This window comes from Ostrea edulis, chromosome 7, assembly GCF_947568905.1.
Source record: "Ostrea edulis chromosome 7, xbOstEdul1.1, whole genome shotgun sequence".
NCBI lineage: Eukaryota > Metazoa > Mollusca > Bivalvia > Ostreida > Ostreidae > Ostrea > Ostrea edulis.
Window position 1 is genome coordinate 60,585,098 of NC_079170.1, and position 18,401 is coordinate 60,603,498.

At 35.3% G+C, this 18,401-nt stretch overlaps 1 protein-coding gene across 1 annotated transcript in view; it reads left to right on the forward strand.

Annotated features, from left to right (window-relative positions):
* LOC125656390 (uncharacterized) overlaps nt 1–18,401 on the forward strand; it is a 32,354-nt gene continuing 13,953 nt past the window's right edge. Inside the window, exons 1-5 of the mRNA XM_056145765.1 lie at nt 1–234; nt 6,439–6,542; nt 9,844–9,989; nt 14,710–14,821; nt 17,110–17,193. Of these exons, the coding sequence (XP_056001740.1) occupies nt 102–234; nt 6,439–6,542; nt 9,844–9,989; nt 14,710–14,821; nt 17,110–17,193 (579 nt within the window). The 5' untranslated portion in view covers nt 1–101. The remainder of the gene's footprint in view (nt 235–6,438; nt 6,543–9,843; nt 9,990–14,709; nt 14,822–17,109; nt 17,194–18,401) is intronic.

An 18,401-nucleotide genomic window follows, 5' to 3' on the forward strand; every position in this document is an offset into this window, starting at 1 on the left:
TTCTGTCTACAAAAATATCTCTATCTAGGGTGGTGAGACCATCTGAAAATTGCGTAAATGATGTGTGTCATTTTGAATTTAACGTCAACTATAAATTCACCATGATGCAATATAACTATTCCGATATCAGAAACCCTGAATATAAACCAGTGGTTGTGAAAGACAACATACTTCAGCGACGTGCACCGAGTGTAGTGACTTGTGAAGATGAATTCACTCCTATTTCCAAAGAAGGTAAGTCACTCCTTGAAAGCTATCATATTTTCATTATTTCGAACTTGATAAAATTCATATTTAAGGATATGAATATCGAATGCACCACTGAGCTCTTTTGGAGTATACATCGTCAATAATAATTTGATTCAATGATTTTTGTCAGCGGAACACACGTAAAATTGTGGGCCTGACCTCCGGAGCAAGACGAATTTTGTACATGTAGCTGGAGAACGTTAACATTTTTTCAAGAAGCATAATTTTATCCTTGAGAGGTTCAACTCAATATCGATTGTGACATGGTACATTTACAACAATGAGATGACACATAGGCTACTAGATATCGTATGTAAGGAATGGATTATTTTTTATGAGACTAAATCTTTCAAAAACAATAGTTCACTGCCTACATCTACATTTCCAAAACCTTTTAATGTGTGTATTTTCCTATCTAAATTTTAAATTTCCCTCCTAATTATTAGGGTCGGTAGCGACTAACGGAACAGCCATGGAATAGCACATACGGTTTTATATCGTAAAAAGAGAAGAGTGCGTAATGCTGGAAAAAGACTAATAATCCAATTATTGAATTGATTCATAAACATCATATTGTTCACAAAGTTAAACAGTTCATATCTTTTCAAAATCTAGTTGTAAACAGTGTAGGTACACTCATAATAACTATAGGTGCCAATCGGCTATGATGCCACTTTGGTGATTTGAAAGTACAATTACTAAATGGAAATTTGTTTAAACAAAACGCATTTGGGTTAATTTCTTGTGTTTGTTTGGCAATATTTGATTTTCTAGGCATGTAATGAGATATATTTATGTTGTTTTGGAGGACAATGTGCAACAAAGCTTTGTTTTCATCCTGCACATTTGCGAACGAGCACAGCCACCAATAATTTTGTCTCTAATAATGATGGTAGGGGTCTTTATCATACCACTCCTAGATAAGTGGTAATAATAATCTATCAGACGGTGGTATGGCATCGAGCCTTACTATTATTATTACGGACAAAATTACCGGTTCCTATTGACCGAGATGCAGACGACATACCCAACAGTGTTCATAGTGATTCAATCTTTACAGTTATAGGCAAATATCATAGCGTCGTTGGCCTAGTGGTAAGGCTGTCAGACTCTCGACTGCAAGGTCCTGGCCGCGGCAGGGCCGACGTTGTGTCCTTGGGAAAGGCACTTTACATGAATTTCCTCACTCTACCCAAGTGTATAAGGGGTATATAGAGTGAAATGTATTGTTAGAATGTTAGTGCTCTAGCGCCTGTAACGGCAGCTTGCACTGTAAGCTTCCCAGGAAGCTGATAAAGTTCTAGATTGATATAAGGTATGCCAGGGTAATAATAATGTATTGTAAAGCACTTTGAGCAGCATGCGCTGAAAAAAGCGCTATATAAAACCAATCATTATTGTTATTATTAAAACTTTCTAATGCTTAATATTAAAGGATTAAAAAGCGAATGTAAATATTTCCATTTTAACATCATGTTATATCATAAGTGAGCAAATACCTTTTTCCAAATGTACATTATATGTATGGCGCCACGAGCGAGTAGAATTGAGATTAAGGAAAATTCAAACACCCATTTTGAGAGTGAACAATTCGTTAACATCCAGGTCATTTTTCTGATTATTGCTTATGAAAGGTGAATATAACGAGCAGTGATCAATCTCATAACTCCTATAAGCAATACAAAATAGAGAGTTGAACACACACGGACTCCTGGATATACCAAAGGTATAATTAGGTGCCTAAAAGGAGTAAGCAACCCCTATCGTTCGGTCACACCCGCCGTGAGCCCTATATCTTGATGAGGTAAACATAGTTATCGATGTTCCAATAACAGCCTAACAATCGGTATGAAACAAGTCAGACAGCATTTGATCCAATGATAGGTTGTAATGGCAAAGTAGATTATAACAACGACCATAAAAATTGCGCAATGCTAATTTTAAACGAGACTGTTGAAACTCCTGTACCATCAACTTGTTTGTCAGTAGCCTGCCTCGATTTACAAACTGATCCATACCCAGAACAAGCTCTTTCACATCGAATCAGTTGAGAGATATGAACACCATATGCAGGTTATAATGGAATATTGCTACATAAATATGGGAAGTTGACGATGGAGAAGATGACATCTCTTTTGTTTGTTATAGAGTTGAATTGTTAGTTTGCCGTTAATATCAATTTCCAATAAAATATTTAAGTATGAAATAGAAGTGGACGACTCTGTGGTGTCATTTATTTCGAGTTTACAGGGAGATATGAAATCGACATATCAATGAAAATTATTTTTATCAATAGATAATAGATAATACGTCGTCGATAGATCTAAATGTAGCATTGGAGACCAGAGGCGGATTTAAGGGGGGGGGGTCGCAGCCGGCGCCCCACCCACCCCCTAAAATTTTCAAATTTAAGACATTCTGCGGCCCCATCAGGGCTTCGCCCTGGACCCACTGAGGCCTTAAGGAGGCCCCCAGTCTCATAAAGTGGCACCCCACGTAATCGTAATTCCTTTATCCGCCATGGCAAGAATTTTTTTCTTCTCACGTAGAAGTTTGTGAATAAATATGTTTTTGATTTCAACTTCTGGGTACTTCTGCGTGGAATCATTTCGAATAAGCCCAGTTTAATAATACTAATTTATGCATAATTCTGTTTTAAACCAATAAACTATATATCGAAAGCGTTTTTAGGGTTTTGTAACCCGCTATGAATAACATTTAATTTGGGAAACTCCGTGGCCGAGTGGTTAGAGCATCGTGCTCAAAATCACATGGCCTCTCACCTCTGGTCGGCGCGGGTTCGAATCACACTCGCGCCGGTAAGTGAGAAAGTTTCCCAGTTTACTTTCGGGAGGTCGGTGGTCTATTCCTATTTACATTGTATCTGGGTTTTCTCTTCAACCAACATACCACCATATACATGTAACTGAAAAAATGGTGAATGTGGCGAAAAACATCAAAACAATCAATCAATCAATACATAATCTTTCTAATAAAAACACCACACCACTTAAATCCAGATTATAAACATAAAGGTTACAAATGTATGTTTACTAATTCAAAGATGTAGTTCTTAAAACCTATTCGGACCGACTTTATATGTGATTATTCTATATTCAATATCTTAATGACTAGACGGCATTTCCCAATTTATCCATGCATGGTCATCTATAATGTGCTAAAGATATGTGTAACTTCAGGGGTACTCGTCGATTGTGTAACAAAATATGACAGAACTAGCAAAATACTTTTGAAATATCATAAAAAAGATTTGAAAATTCATCAACATCGTTCATCACATATTCTTAGTTTTGCACCGTTCTACATGTATCATTGACAGCTATAAATGATATCATTAATGCTATTACGTGTACATGATAAATTCACCTGTACATAGTGATATTTCCTGTGCATAATGATATACATACCTGTACTAGTACCTTTAAACTGTTAAGCATAATGATCTCTGCATATACGGCTCTCGTCTGTAAACTCACTTTTTGCACTCACTATAATGAAATAAAAATAAGAATAAAAAAGAATTTAGAAATAAGGTTTACCTGGTATCGTGATCCGTTTAACAAAATTATTGGCACAATGTTGGGCAAAGTTATCTAAAGAACTAGGTTTGCAAACTAGTTGAAATAAAAAAAAAATATGCTGGAGTTCTTCATTGACACTACATGTACTTGGAGGTCTTTAGAACTGTGTTACTTTGTTAGCTACCCTGTTTTTATATTCATACGAAGCAGAACTTATTCAAAAACTTCTACGTGAGAAGAAAAAGTATCTTGCTGTGGCCTTCAATTCGACATTTAGATATATCGACGACGTCTTATATATAAACAATAATAACTTTCATAATAACTTCTGATTCTGACTATGGATAACTCTGTTTACCTGATCAGGATATATGGGGCTCGCGGCGGGTGTGACCGGTCGATAGGGGATGCTTTCTCCTCCTAGGCACCTGATCCCACCTCTGGTATGTTTTAGGGGTCCGTGTTTGCCCAACAATCTATTTTATATTGCTTATAGGAGGTATGAGATTGATCAATGTTCGTTATCTTCACATTTCATTCATATTTTGATTCCATATATCTCTGTGAACTCGAAATAAAAGACAGCACAGAGACCTCAACTTCTGCTTCATACTTAGATATTTTATTCAAAGTAGATGCTAACGGCAAACTAACAACTCAATTTTATGACAAATGGGATGATTTCAGTTTCCCCATCGTCAACTTCCCATATTTATCTACCAATATTCCATTATCATCTGCATATGGTGTTTATATCCCTCTACTGATTCGATATGCAAGATTGTTCTACGTATGGTCAGTTTTTTAATCGAGGCAGGCTACTGATAATGTGGTTGATGGTGCAGCGGTTTCAACAGTCTCGTTTAAAACCAGATTTTGCAAATTCTATGGTCGCCATAGCGATCTAGTTTGCCAATACAACCTATCATTGGGTCAAATGATATCTGACATGTTTCATGCCGATTGTAAGACTGTTCTTGGTAACTGATTTTGACTATGGCTCTGTTTACATGATCAAGATATTAGGTTCACGACGGGTGTGACCGGTCGACAGGGAATGATTACCCCTCCTAGGCACCTAATCCCTCCTCTGGTATGTCCAGGGATCCGTGTTTGTCCAACTCTTTATTTTGTATTGCTTATAGGAGTTATGAGATTGATCACTGTTCGTTATCTTCACCTTTCATCTGATAATGGCTATGATTTTTATCATAATGTAAAACAGCATGAATTACGAATTCTAAAGTATTCATATGAAATTTTCGTTATAGTGGTGGTATGTCCAAAACAGACCATAGTTTAAATAAGGAACCGTTAATTATAAATTATAATATGTTGACTACCCTACCGGTATTTCATTTTTAAATAACCATACATTTGAAAAAGTCTTCTTTGCATATGATATATTTCACTATTTTTTTTTTATGTATGCTCTAATAACACATCCCTGCAAGATTCAGATAAACCTTATGATATCATTAACAATGATATTTAAGATTATCAGAAACATTATTTTGTGATATTTGTAAATCCATGACTAAAATCTCAAAAATGTGTTTCCATTGGAAAAAACAATAAACATTGAAGATGCATATTTAATTGCTGGGATAAAATTTAGAAATTCATTTCAAAATTAAGGATGATATCCCTGATGCATAGCTCTAAACTTGGACGAATTTGGCTCTAATTTTTTGGCACTATGGTTTTCCTTTTAGCTCTTACAAGTTTATTGTTATTTCGAGTTTCCACAATTTCGGCTTGAGCATCACTGAAGAGACATTAATTGTCGAAATGCGTATATGGTGCATCAAAATTGGTACCGTATAACTTTGAAGTAAATTGGATATAGTTATGATAGATCGATATTTTTTTAAGTTTCAAAATCATCAAAAGTAATAGACAGCATTTTAATCTGAAAGTACATTACTTTGTTGTGAAATGATTTATAAATCTCTATATTACTATAAAAAAGAATAGAACGCCTTTCTTAATTTTCTAGACCTGTTTTATCAAATGTTCATATCAAGCATTAAAATGACAGATGAAAGGCGAAGATAACGAACAGTGATCAATCTCATAACTCCTATAAGCAATACAAAATACTTAGTTGAGCAAACATGGTCCCCTGGACACACCAGGGATGGGTGCATGTGCGTAGGAGGAGTAAGCATCACTTATCGACCAGTCACACCCGCTGTGAGCCCTATATCCTGATCAGGTAAACGGAGTTATCCGTAGTCAAAATCATTGTGCCAAGAACGGCCGAACAATCAGTATGACACACGTCAGACAGCATTTGACCCAATGATAGGTTGTATTGACGAACTAGATCGTTATAACGACCCTAGAATTTGCGAAATGTTGACTTTAATCGAGATTGTTGAAACCCCTGTATCATCAACTTCTTTGTCCGTAGGTTGTTGATAAATTTCGTCTCCAAAATGGCTTACTTGCAAACAAAGCGTCTTCTTCATTATTCTCGGAAAACCACAGCAAAACCATCTATGATAATTGCGAGCTTGTATCATTCTTTCGATGATGAAATCATGCCCCATATTAGATGCTTTACCAGAACCTTACATAAAATTTGCTGTAGCGATCGACCTTAAATGGATAACAAAGACCCATGGTTCACTTCTGTTTACAGAGTTCATTGACACTGTGAGCCCAGGAGACGGGGGTTATAAGTTAGTGTACGCTATCAATGGACAGATTCCTGGACCTGATATAGTCGTGTATGAGGATCAAGTGGTGAGTAAAGTCCTGGACCTGATATAGTTGTGTATAGGACCAAGTGATGAGTAAAGTCCTGATATAGTCATATAGTGATGATCAACTTGTAAGTGAATGCTGTGAAATTGGCTTCGTTTGAATGAAATATAACATAGGGATATATTGATGTTAACGGACGGTTTCCAATGTCAAAACCACTCGCAATTTTCCCAAAATGCATGAATTTAGAAATAAATGTCAAAATTCACTTGATATCCATATATTTACCAGTATTTCGAAACTTTGGTACGTAAACTTGAGAAGACTGTTATAATGTCATTAGTATAAAAATATAGGGGATCTTGGTTTTTTGGATATTTTTGTGGAGCAGGGTGGGAAAGCAGTGTTATTGTCGTCAACTGAGAAAAAGTTTTGTATGTTTTTACAGTGGTGTTTCGTTTTACATATTGCTTTGTTGACCATCAATATAAAGTAGACAAAAGCATATCATTTGCTCTGCTCACATCGTACATTATATACAATGTATATACATGTATATATATATATAGATAGATAGATAGATAGATAGATAGATAGATAGATATGACTCCAAAGGGCAATGGGACTCCAAAGTGCGATTGTCTACGCCATGTGCCATGCGCCAACCCGGGTGATGTGACACACCAAAGCCAAAATGCGATGGCCCATACTCCTGCGCCGAAGTGCGATGGTCTGATACGCCAAAGTGCAATGGTGTGAGATGAGTACGCCATAGTGCGATTGTGTCGACACAACAAAGTCCGATGGTACATACTAATGTTTCAAAGTGCGATGGAGTGATACGCTGAAGCCCGTTTGTTATAAACGACATTGTTTCGATACAGACCGTAACAACCGTGTGTTGTTTAACAAAAATATCAGTGCAAAATCCATGCACCAAACAAAAACCCTTATTTCAATACAGTGTTGTTGTCGTATTATTAAACACAAATTTTTCCAACGCAAAATCGTATAGAATGTTTTCCATTACAGCATACTTCCAGGAATTTATTACGTATACATCACAAGTAATAAATGGTCATGAATTAAAGAATGATTGAGAGAATTAGATCGTTCGACAACAAATATACTTTGCCATTCTCACAATCCTCAACAGTGTAAACCTTGCCGTTGCCGTCGTCCATGTCAATCTTAATCACCCTTGCCTTCCTCCAATACATCCCGAACAAGTTGGTATCAGCACTGCAACAGAAAGTACTTTCGTTCGGGCAAACCGGATTGCATTTCGTTGCTTTCATTTTGAAAGAGCTGTATGACCCGATGTTCATGTATTATTTTTGTACATAATTACTCTAAAGCAGATTAATTACTTTACAAAATTATCAAATTTCCCTTAATTACATGCTTCAAAACATCTGCATGTAGAAGAAAACAGTAAGAATATTATTCAGAAAGTGTGGTACATATATAAATCATCCGGAAAACCTCGGGCATTTCATCCAAAGCACGGTGTATTCGGTGAAAGGCCAGAGGTGTTCCGGATAACGCATCAATTGCACAGTGTTAGACGTCTATAAATAGCCCCACGCGCGTCAGGGGAATCCCAACATGGTGTATTGACTCAGACGCAACTGTCTAGTTTTAAGGCTGAAAGAGCGTAAAACAACGAATTACTAAGAGGTATTTGATATCTTTATTTCTATTAAACTTATGGCACGATACTGTTGTAACAAAATACACAGCTTTATACAGAAAAGTCCACCGATGATCTGAAATATATATATGTATATATATATATATATATATATATATATATATAAAGCACTAAATAATCACAACTAGGTACTGAAAATTTTCGCCCCAGCCCGGGGTCGAACCAGCGACGTACGGCACCCACCGCCTAGCAAGATTGTCAAACTAGTGCGTAAGTCCACTCGGCCACAACGTTGGGGAATAGGGGTAAACGTAAGGTTGGGTGTTATAATTGTTTGTTTGTGCTTTATATATATATATATATATATATATATATATATATATATATATAAAGCACTAGAATGACCAACGACATGAACAATTGGAATTGTCAAATTTTCGGGACAACCTGTCCCTTCGTCAGGACGTGAAAGGATTACATTATGGAGAAAACACAAATATAATTAACAATAAGCACTAAAGCTACACTACAAAACTAGCTAAACACTTTGGACTGATACCACGGTGACCAGACACCCTGATTGTTATTCTTTTTTTGAGTTAATAACAAATACTGCAACATGTAATCCGCTGGAAAAGTGTTTAGCTAGTTTTGTAGTGTAGCTTTAGTGCTTATTGTTAATTATATTTGTGTGTTCTCCATAATGTAATCCTTTCACGTCCTGACGAAGGGACAGGTTGTCCCGAAAATTTGACAATTCCATTTGTTCATGTCGTTGGTCATTCTAGTGCTTTATATAGTTATTTTCCCTGACCATTGTATCTATTTAATATAGATCCGACAGTTTTGGATACTGAATGTGGTTGGTTCTTCAGTGCTTTATATATATATATATATATATATATATATATATATATATATATATATATTCATTCATTCATTCATTTATATATCTAAGAACTCCAAAGGCCACAACACTGTTGATTATACAAACCTTATATCATTATTTGTAGTTTTTTCGAGGTGTGCGATAATTGTTTATGTAATATATGTCTCTTGATAAAGACGTGGGTTGCATCGAAAATTTAAGATTTGTATAATCAACAGTGTCGTGGCCTTTTCAGTGCTTTTATAACTTTCTTTTCTGGCCTTGTATCATTTTAGATCCAACACTTTAAGAAAGCAGGATGATGTTGGGTTTTCATGCTTATATATATAAGCACGAAAACCCCAAAAACACTCAGCATCCAAGTGTCGGATCTTACAGTAGATTGTGACAACAGTGAATTTTCAAATTTTCGGGACAACTTGTCCTTTCCTCAGGACGATAGAATATTTACATAGGAAAGGAAACTAAATAGAAAAGGAAACTAAATAGAAAAGGAAACTTACACTACAACTAAACCACAAAAGCTGATAACTAACAAAACGTCGACATATTAGAATTATCAATTGCAATATGTGGTAATAGAAAAGTTTGTTCTAATCAAACGTCAAGACTGAACTGAACTAATATGAATGAGATATGAAGGATCCAGTTTTCATTTTCAGTTATTTTGTATATTATATGAATACACTAATTACTTTAAATTTCCTTATAGGGGATGCAAGCGGAGCTAGATTTGCTACAGAAATCACGATCCTACGAAAACTCTAAAATACAAAAGGAATACTGTTTATTTTCAGATATCCGTATCTGTCCGTAATCAGTTAAGGATTGAGGCACTATCCATACATTGGCATGGAATGATCCAGCGGGCGACTCCATGGATGGATGGGGCGTCTATGATTTCTCAATGCCCAATTTTACCTGGGCAAACATTTCAATATAGGTATTCGGTAATATTAGGGGCTCATCCAGAGTATTTTTAAGGAGTGGGTCCAAATTGATGTCATTCTGCAATACGCTGAAAAATGCTCCGAAATTTGTTGTACATGTTAATCGGATTTTAACAGACTAGTACATTCAGATTGAAAATAGCATTACCTGGTAAATTGCAGTGTACTCTTGCTCTATATCGAAGCCCTCAGTCTTCTTCAGTAAGCCATTAAAGTTTATTCGGTGATTTTCTGTGGAAAACCATTTAATTGAGTAAAAATCCAAGATTCTACAACTGAGCAAAGCCGAATGTTTAATACATGTCTGCTGTCAGTGACATATATTTTGTATAAGTTTCTGCTCATATGAATCGCAAGCATTTGTATAGCCTGGTCTAGATATATTAGATAATTATGTCATTGTCTGAAATAAAGGTGGTGGAAGCCTAATTTATAAGGCTCTTGCAAGGCGGGAGTTCATAGTTTTTAGTTCTAATCCGGCTGCATCAAACCAAAAACTTTCAATTTGGGTTGTTACCATTCCTTCTTCAAGCGATTGGGGTCAAATTCATTTATATTGTTGAAGAAATGTGAAGATAGCGAACAGTGATCAATCTCATATAAGCAATACAAATAGACAGTTGGAAAAACACGGACCCCTGAATACACCAGAGTTGGGATCAAGTGTCTAGAAGGAGTAAACATTCTCTGTCGACCGGTCATACCCGCTGTGTACTCCATGTCCCGATCAGGCAAACATAGTCATATGTAGTCAACTTTTATAAAGTAGGTTCCCTTTCACGGTTGTCGTTGGTACTCTGCAACAATGAAGTTTATACACAGGTCAATATTTGTGGTGTTGCTCTGCAACCCCACTAATACTCAGTCATTCTACAAATATGATGTAATCTCACTATTATTCAGTCATCCCACTGATGTTTGATAATCCTGTTAACACTACATATACGCCATTTCAGAAACATTCAGTAATCCCATTAATACTCAGTATTCCCGTCTTTATTCTATACACTCATTCCCCTAATATTCAGTAATCCCAGTTATACATGTAAAAGCAATTCTAGTAATAAATGTACCGAGTAATCCCAACAATACATGTACAAGTAATCCTAGTGATACATGATATGGGGCTCACGGCGGGTGTGACCGGTCAACAGGGGATGCTTACTCCTCCTAGGCACCTGATCCCACGTCTGGTGTGTCCAGGGGTCTGTGTTTGCCCAACTATCTATTTTGTATTGCTTGTAGGAGTTATGAGATTGATCACTGTTCGTTATCTTCACCTTGCATGTACAAGTAATCCCAGTGATACATGTACAGGTAATCCCAGTAATAAATGTACAAGTAATCCCAGTAATACATGTACATGTAATCCCAGTGATACATGTACAAGAAATCCCAATAATACATGTACCAGCAATTCTAGTGATACATGTACAAGTAATGCCAGTAATACATGTACAAGTAATGCCAGTAATACATGTACCAGTAATCCCAGTAATAGAGGGGTTAAGTAACTGACCGTGTACGTCAACGCGTATGTTTACAAACAGAAATATGTCTACAAGTACACGCATCCAACGTAATGTTACGTTTAACAAACAGTACGTGTACACGTACGTGTAAAACCATTAATTACAAATAAATTGATTGGATAAAAATATGCAAATAAACGAATCAAAAGAGGGTTTACTGCGTTGAGATCAAAGAAATAAAATGGCGCAAAATACCATGTTGCTTGCAGCTCTGGCAGACGATAATTATGTTTCATTTTTGTCTTGCATGAGCAATGAAAAATAGGCATGGATTTATCACCGATTAAACCTGGATGAATTGAATGACGATAAATTTCGCCTATTATTCCGGTTTCAAAAAGATGATTTGCTAGGATTTGCTAGGATTACGAATAGCACTGCATATTCCAATCAAAATTGTATGTAAAACAGGACTGTATGTTCAGGAATAGAAGGTTTGTGTATTCTAATCCGAATATTGGCATACCCGAATCGATTAGATGATCTTCCCCATGTATTTGGAAGATCAACTGCTGAATTGTCATATATTTTCAACTCAGTCCTTGGTTGCATAGATACAAGACATGAACATCTCCTCGAAAACCTAAATCAGCCTTGATTGTCTCATGCAAAACTGGATGAAATGGCAGCAGTCGTGAATAGATGTGGAGCGCCTCTGTCCAATTGCTGGAGGTTCATTGACGGAACTGTCAGACCGATATGCAGACCTCAGTCTCATCAGTAGGTGGTGTTTAATGGTCACAAAAGAGTCCACGGTTTAAAATTTCAGTGCATAACGACAGCTGATGGTGTGATTGCATCTATTTGGCCGTTTGACGACCATGATGCCAGTATGTTAAGGGAAAGCAACGTTGAATACCAGATGTATCAACATATGACAAAACCAAACAATGATGTCTACTCTGTCTACGGCGACCCTGCGTACCCTTTATCGCATTACATAATCTCCCCATTTCGAGGTGTTATTATTGTAAATCAACTGCGATTTTAAAAAAGGATGTCCGCAGTGAGAGTTTGCGTGGAATGGACTTTTGGCAAAATTTTAACTCTCTTTTCTTTTCTAGATTACAAGAAAAATCAAAAGCTCTATCTACAACCTGTTGGAAAGTACTATAGGGTAGCTTCAATCCTTACTAATTGTCACACTATTTTGTACGGGAGCGAAACTGGCGCTTTCTTTGATATGTCTCCCCCATCACTACAGGAATATCTGTGTACAAATGTATAGAATGTGTATTGTAACGTGGGCACATATATGAACAAGACTGACTTTAATGGTTTAGTTTATTCAGATAAATTAAACAAATATCTGGAATAAAATTTTACACTTCTGAACAGTTTTTATGATTAGTTATCTTTCTTTAATATTTTAAGTAAATCAATGAAAGCAAGTTTCTCTTGCTTTTCTATTTCCATTTTCTAAATCCGCCCCTCTCGCTCCATTTCAAACTTTGCCTTCTCCAACTTGAATTCTTCTTTTCTTACTTCCATTTCTGATTTTATCAGAGATATCTCATTTTCTGATTTTTCTTTTGAATAGTCCACAAGATACGTCTGCGAATTCTTCTTCTTGCTTACTGGCAAATCGCATTCGTCGTCTGAAAAATTAAACAAACAAACAAAAGATATATATGGCTGTAAAATGAAAGAATTTGTTTACACGACAAATCAATGCATTTCCCCAAAAACAAATCACATGAGCCTTGTAATACAATGCCATAATAATATTTTCATACTTTTCTTTGGTGTTATGCATTCAACCGCCCTTTTCCTGATTTCTTTCCCTAAAATTTCTGAGATGTCCTTCATTTCTTTTTCTTCTTTCTTCTCTCTATCATCTTCATTTTTTAATTCTATGACATCGTCCAGCAGGATTGTTTCTCCGAAACATCTTCATCGTCACCAGACCTTAAAAAAATATTATACAGGAACGTAAGTGTATTGAAAATGTATGGGACATATTAGTGTACGGTATTCTGAAATATTTTAGGCATGGGGAAAATAAGACAATAATATTAAAATATAAGCGGTGTATCGGAGAGAGAGAGAGAGAGAGAGAGAGAGAGAGAGAGAGAGAGAGAGAGAGAGAGACCTTTTAAGATTTCCTTAGTTTCTCGTTTATGTTGCTCAATGAGGAGATGTCTTTGTTCTCTCACTCGTCTACTGTCCAGAATAAAAGTCGATGTTGACAGAGTTTCAGCTATTTCAACCCGTTTGTTTTTGTTTCTCGGGGGATTACTCCCGACAACTTCCCTTAAAAGCCGTAGATCATCCTCAGGTTTAATTCGGATCTGTTTTTTCCTGTCGGTATTCATTTCTGTTTAAAGTATAATGATATTTATATATAATTATATGTTTAAATGATAAACAATAAAATAAATTATTATAGCTTGTCGGGGGACGGGGCGACACCCCCCCCCCCCCCGGTGACTTTCAAACAACATGGAATAAATTTCATTTAAATATATCAATTTGCATTTTGATTTAACTGTCACATATATCAATTTATCCATGAATATAGACTTAACAGGCTGTTCTTTTTTCTTAAATGATATGATCTGTGATGTAGACACCGGTCTACAAGGGTAATTTCACAATAATTTTTCATCAAATATTTCTATGACAATGATCAGTTCAGGTTAACATTCGTGCGTAATAAATCTTCTAGATTGTTACAAAATTCACATTTTGCACAAAACCGTTGTATAATGAGCACACGTAGACGTACACGGTCAGTTGCTTAACCTCTCTAATACATGAACAAGTAATCCCAATAATACATGTACCAGTTATTCTAGTGATACATGTACAAATAATCCCAGTGATACATGAACAAGTAATCCCAGTAATACATGTACAAGTAATCCCAGTGATACATGAACAAGTAATCCTAACCATAAATGTACAAGTAATACCAACAATGCATGTACAAGTAATTCTAGTAATACATGCACAGGTAATCTCAACAATACATGTACTAAATAATCCTACTATGACATTTTTGGTTTTTTCAACGCTCCCCCAAACTGAAAAAAAATAGGTCGCGCCTCTCTTTTGAAAACGTTCTGGATCACTCTCTGACACCTGTCTATACGATTGGAAGTTTAATGGCTACTCAGATCTTTTTAAATATATTCCATATGCCATTTCTTTCCCTCTAGCAATTTATTTTTCAATACAGATTCCTTGCCTCGCCATCAGGAACCCATTGGTATCATGGACATATAGGCACTATGCGCTCTGATGGGATAGCAGGGGCTTTGATCGTACTACCGAGGATTAGACCGCGAATTGTAAAAATTATTTTATCTTTCATTCATTCATTTTATTTCGCACAAACCACAATAAAAGTGATATAAAAGGTACAATACAGTAATGTCACGTATCAATGCAAGTAACATCAGAGGAATCTACATGTATATAGGTATGTAAATAAACAAATAGATGTACAAAATTTGACGTTTTTCATGTAAGGAAAACAGACTAATTCATAAACATGTATCTTTTAAACAAACATGCACATATTTTAAAGCTTCAAGTCATTTTCAAAAAATCATATGTTTGGTCTCGTACAATATTTTCTGTGTAGGTATTCTTTTCTTACACTAGATAAAGCACTACAATCTGAGAGAAAATGGTATTAATCTGTAATCTGCGTTTCATTTCATAAAAGGCATAATATCTCGTTATATAGCATTCTAAACCAACGGACCTAATCCCCGCATGTAATGTTAAAGGGACTGATTCACGATTTCACCCAAAATTTTGTTTTTCACTTTTAATGATCAAAATCTACTGTCTAATGTGTTTTAACGATTTCACATGAAAATCAAGGTTATACATCATCACAGAAGTTCATTTTAGAGAGTTTATTCTTTGTTTTCTAAAAAAAGATTGCGGTATGCTATTGTTTACGAAATCCCCCCCCCCCCAAAAAAAAATAGATATCGATCTAAGTTTATTATATCTTTAACATTTCAAGCATTTTTGGGGTAAAATGTGTCATCTAAAAGTTAAAATTTGAGACTATGCAAAATTAAGATGCATTATATTACGAAATCAATATTTCACTTGTTTGTTTGTTTACATAAAAAAAGACTCGAGTCTTTGTTTACATAACACATATTTAAGGCTAAAATATTGCATTCATTCTTGCATTCAGAAGGTCAAAATTTTGGCTGTCAACTTTGTAGCATCAAAAATGAAAAATATTTTTATCAAAAATCGTGAACCAGTCCCTTTGAGTACATGGGATATATTGCATTGATATAAAACTGTAAGAACTGAGCATTTTTATTCATTTTTCAATCCATGATTTATGTATTCCTGTCTAGCATTTCCAGTCCGAGACGATACCAGATGTCCACGCTGAGTTTATAGCCATCGTCACTAATTGGTTTAAAGTCAGAATGTTAGAGAAATTAGTTGCTGACGTTTCAAACTTTGGTGTGTAAGTACTAACTTTTGCATAATGGACTTATGCTGCAGAATATGCTGTTGCCCGGCATATATTGTCACCCATTCACACATTTCATTGACGAGAATCATATCTAGTGTGATCGCCGATCAGAAATACAGGTTTTATAAGAGTCGATAATGTGTGTATTAGTAGATTATGCCGTCATACCGTATTGCCAATGACAGCATGTGCAGTGCAATGCGCACAAATTACCACCGGAAGTCAAGCTGTAAAAAAGGATCAGTACCTCTTAATGCTCCTATATTATTCCTATATAGAATAAGTGTTTATAGGTGAGGTTATACATTTTCCTGTTGGTTGACTGTTTATGGTTTGTATTACCACAGCTAATAGAGCATGGTTGGGATAAACAGTTTTACTCAGATGTATGTCAACATCATCCCCATCATGAAAACAATTATTTCATGCATTTACCACCTAGTATAATATATGCGGTCCATTGCACCATTATATTTATGTTTTCTTCTTTTAGCTTAGAAGAGTACGACGGCAAATGTAAACCACTTCTGCGGCATCCTGATGAATCGGGTATCATTTATCAACTGAATACTGGTCTTGTCAATGGAAGAGGTATACAAATTATTAAGTTTTTTCTAATTACTTTTTCTCTGACATTTCATTTAGAATAAACAATTGAATATATATGTACAGGGATAAGTGTCGATGTTTACATTTTACCATGCAGGAAGGAAATATATTCTAAACGACGTCAACGCACCAGAGAAACCTTGGATACCACTAGAAAAATTTGTAGTCGTTCAGAATAAATACTATCGATTTCGAGTTATCAATTCAGCATTTAGCAGTCCTTTGGAAATTTCTATTGATGACGTATGTATGCTATCAATGACAAATGTCAGTTTAACTTTTTCTTTTCTTGACATGATGATTGCGTTTCATCGGTATAATTCTCTCTGCCTAATTCGACAATTGTTTTTTTTTTAGAATAAAGCGCGTATGCATTGTACTTATAATATGAACATTCGTTTTCATATCTCGACTAGAGATAATTCAATCTAGTCCATTCATTGTATGGTTTTATTGCTCAAGCTTTCTCATTTTTTCTCTAATTTTGCGATACTTGTTCTTGGTCATTTGCAGCACATGCTCATCATCGTTGCATTTGATGGACATGCCATTGAACCTTTCAAGGCTGACAGCGTGGTTATTCAGCCTGCAGAGAGAGTAGATTTCATCATTTTTACTGGACGACCACGAGACAATTATTATATCAACTTCTTTTTAACTATAACAAGAAAAGACTCAGGGGTATATTGTTGGCTTTCTTTAATACTAGTGCAGATGTATACTATATCTATGTATAATTATACACAATTCTTCGTATCTATGTTACATCTATCTAAGGTTCTGTTTATTCAAATAATCTTTGCTGTATTTGAGGTTTTATATATATTCTATGCTATATAAAGTTTGAGAGTTGTACGTATATTTGATATGCATGTATATATTTTGTGAGTGTCCAGCATAGGCTATGCATTCATATTATAATATATCGTGAGTTTATGATATCGTATTTCTTTGAACTATATATTTATTACATCTAATTGACGTATTCATACTGCATATGAATTTTTATCTAAGGTTTGCAAGCATTCTAAGTATTCATACTATATATAACGGAGGTTCTATACTATATTCAATGACGGTATCTATACTACCTTCATTTTGAGGTATATCATATTTGATTCGGTTATCTGTGTGATGTGTAATTGGTTGTCTATGTGTATTTCATTGGATGTCTATGCGTATTTCATTGGATTTTCAATGTGTGTTTCATTGGTTGTTTATGTGTATTTCATTGGATGTTCATGTGTATTTATTGGATGTCTATGCGTATTTCATTGGATTTTGAATGTGTGTTTCATTGGTTGTTTATGTGTATTTCATTGGATGTTCATGTGTATTTATTGGCTGTCTATGTGTATTTCATTGGGTTGATTTGCGTCATCTATACCATATCTATTTACATATTTGATTCACGCATATAATATTATGGTGGAGAGGTTTATATAGGCTACTTGTATATACTTTTTATTGGATTGTCTACACTATATTCAGTTGGTGTATCTATGCCATCTTCACTCGGAATACATGCTAATGATATATTCAATTTGGTATCTGTTTTATATTTAATAGGAGTAACTGTGCTATATTTAGTAGGATACACGCATCTATGCTATATGTAGTTGGATATTTATGTTATATTTACTTGAGGTGCTTTATGTCACTGCAATATTTGATTGGGATATCCATGATATACCTTACTACGTAAACTCAAGCAGAACATATATAAGCCAAATTAAACTGGACGCTAAAAAGTCAGCGTCAACGTGCACAAATGTATGTTGGCACATCGCTCGACGTTTTCTGTT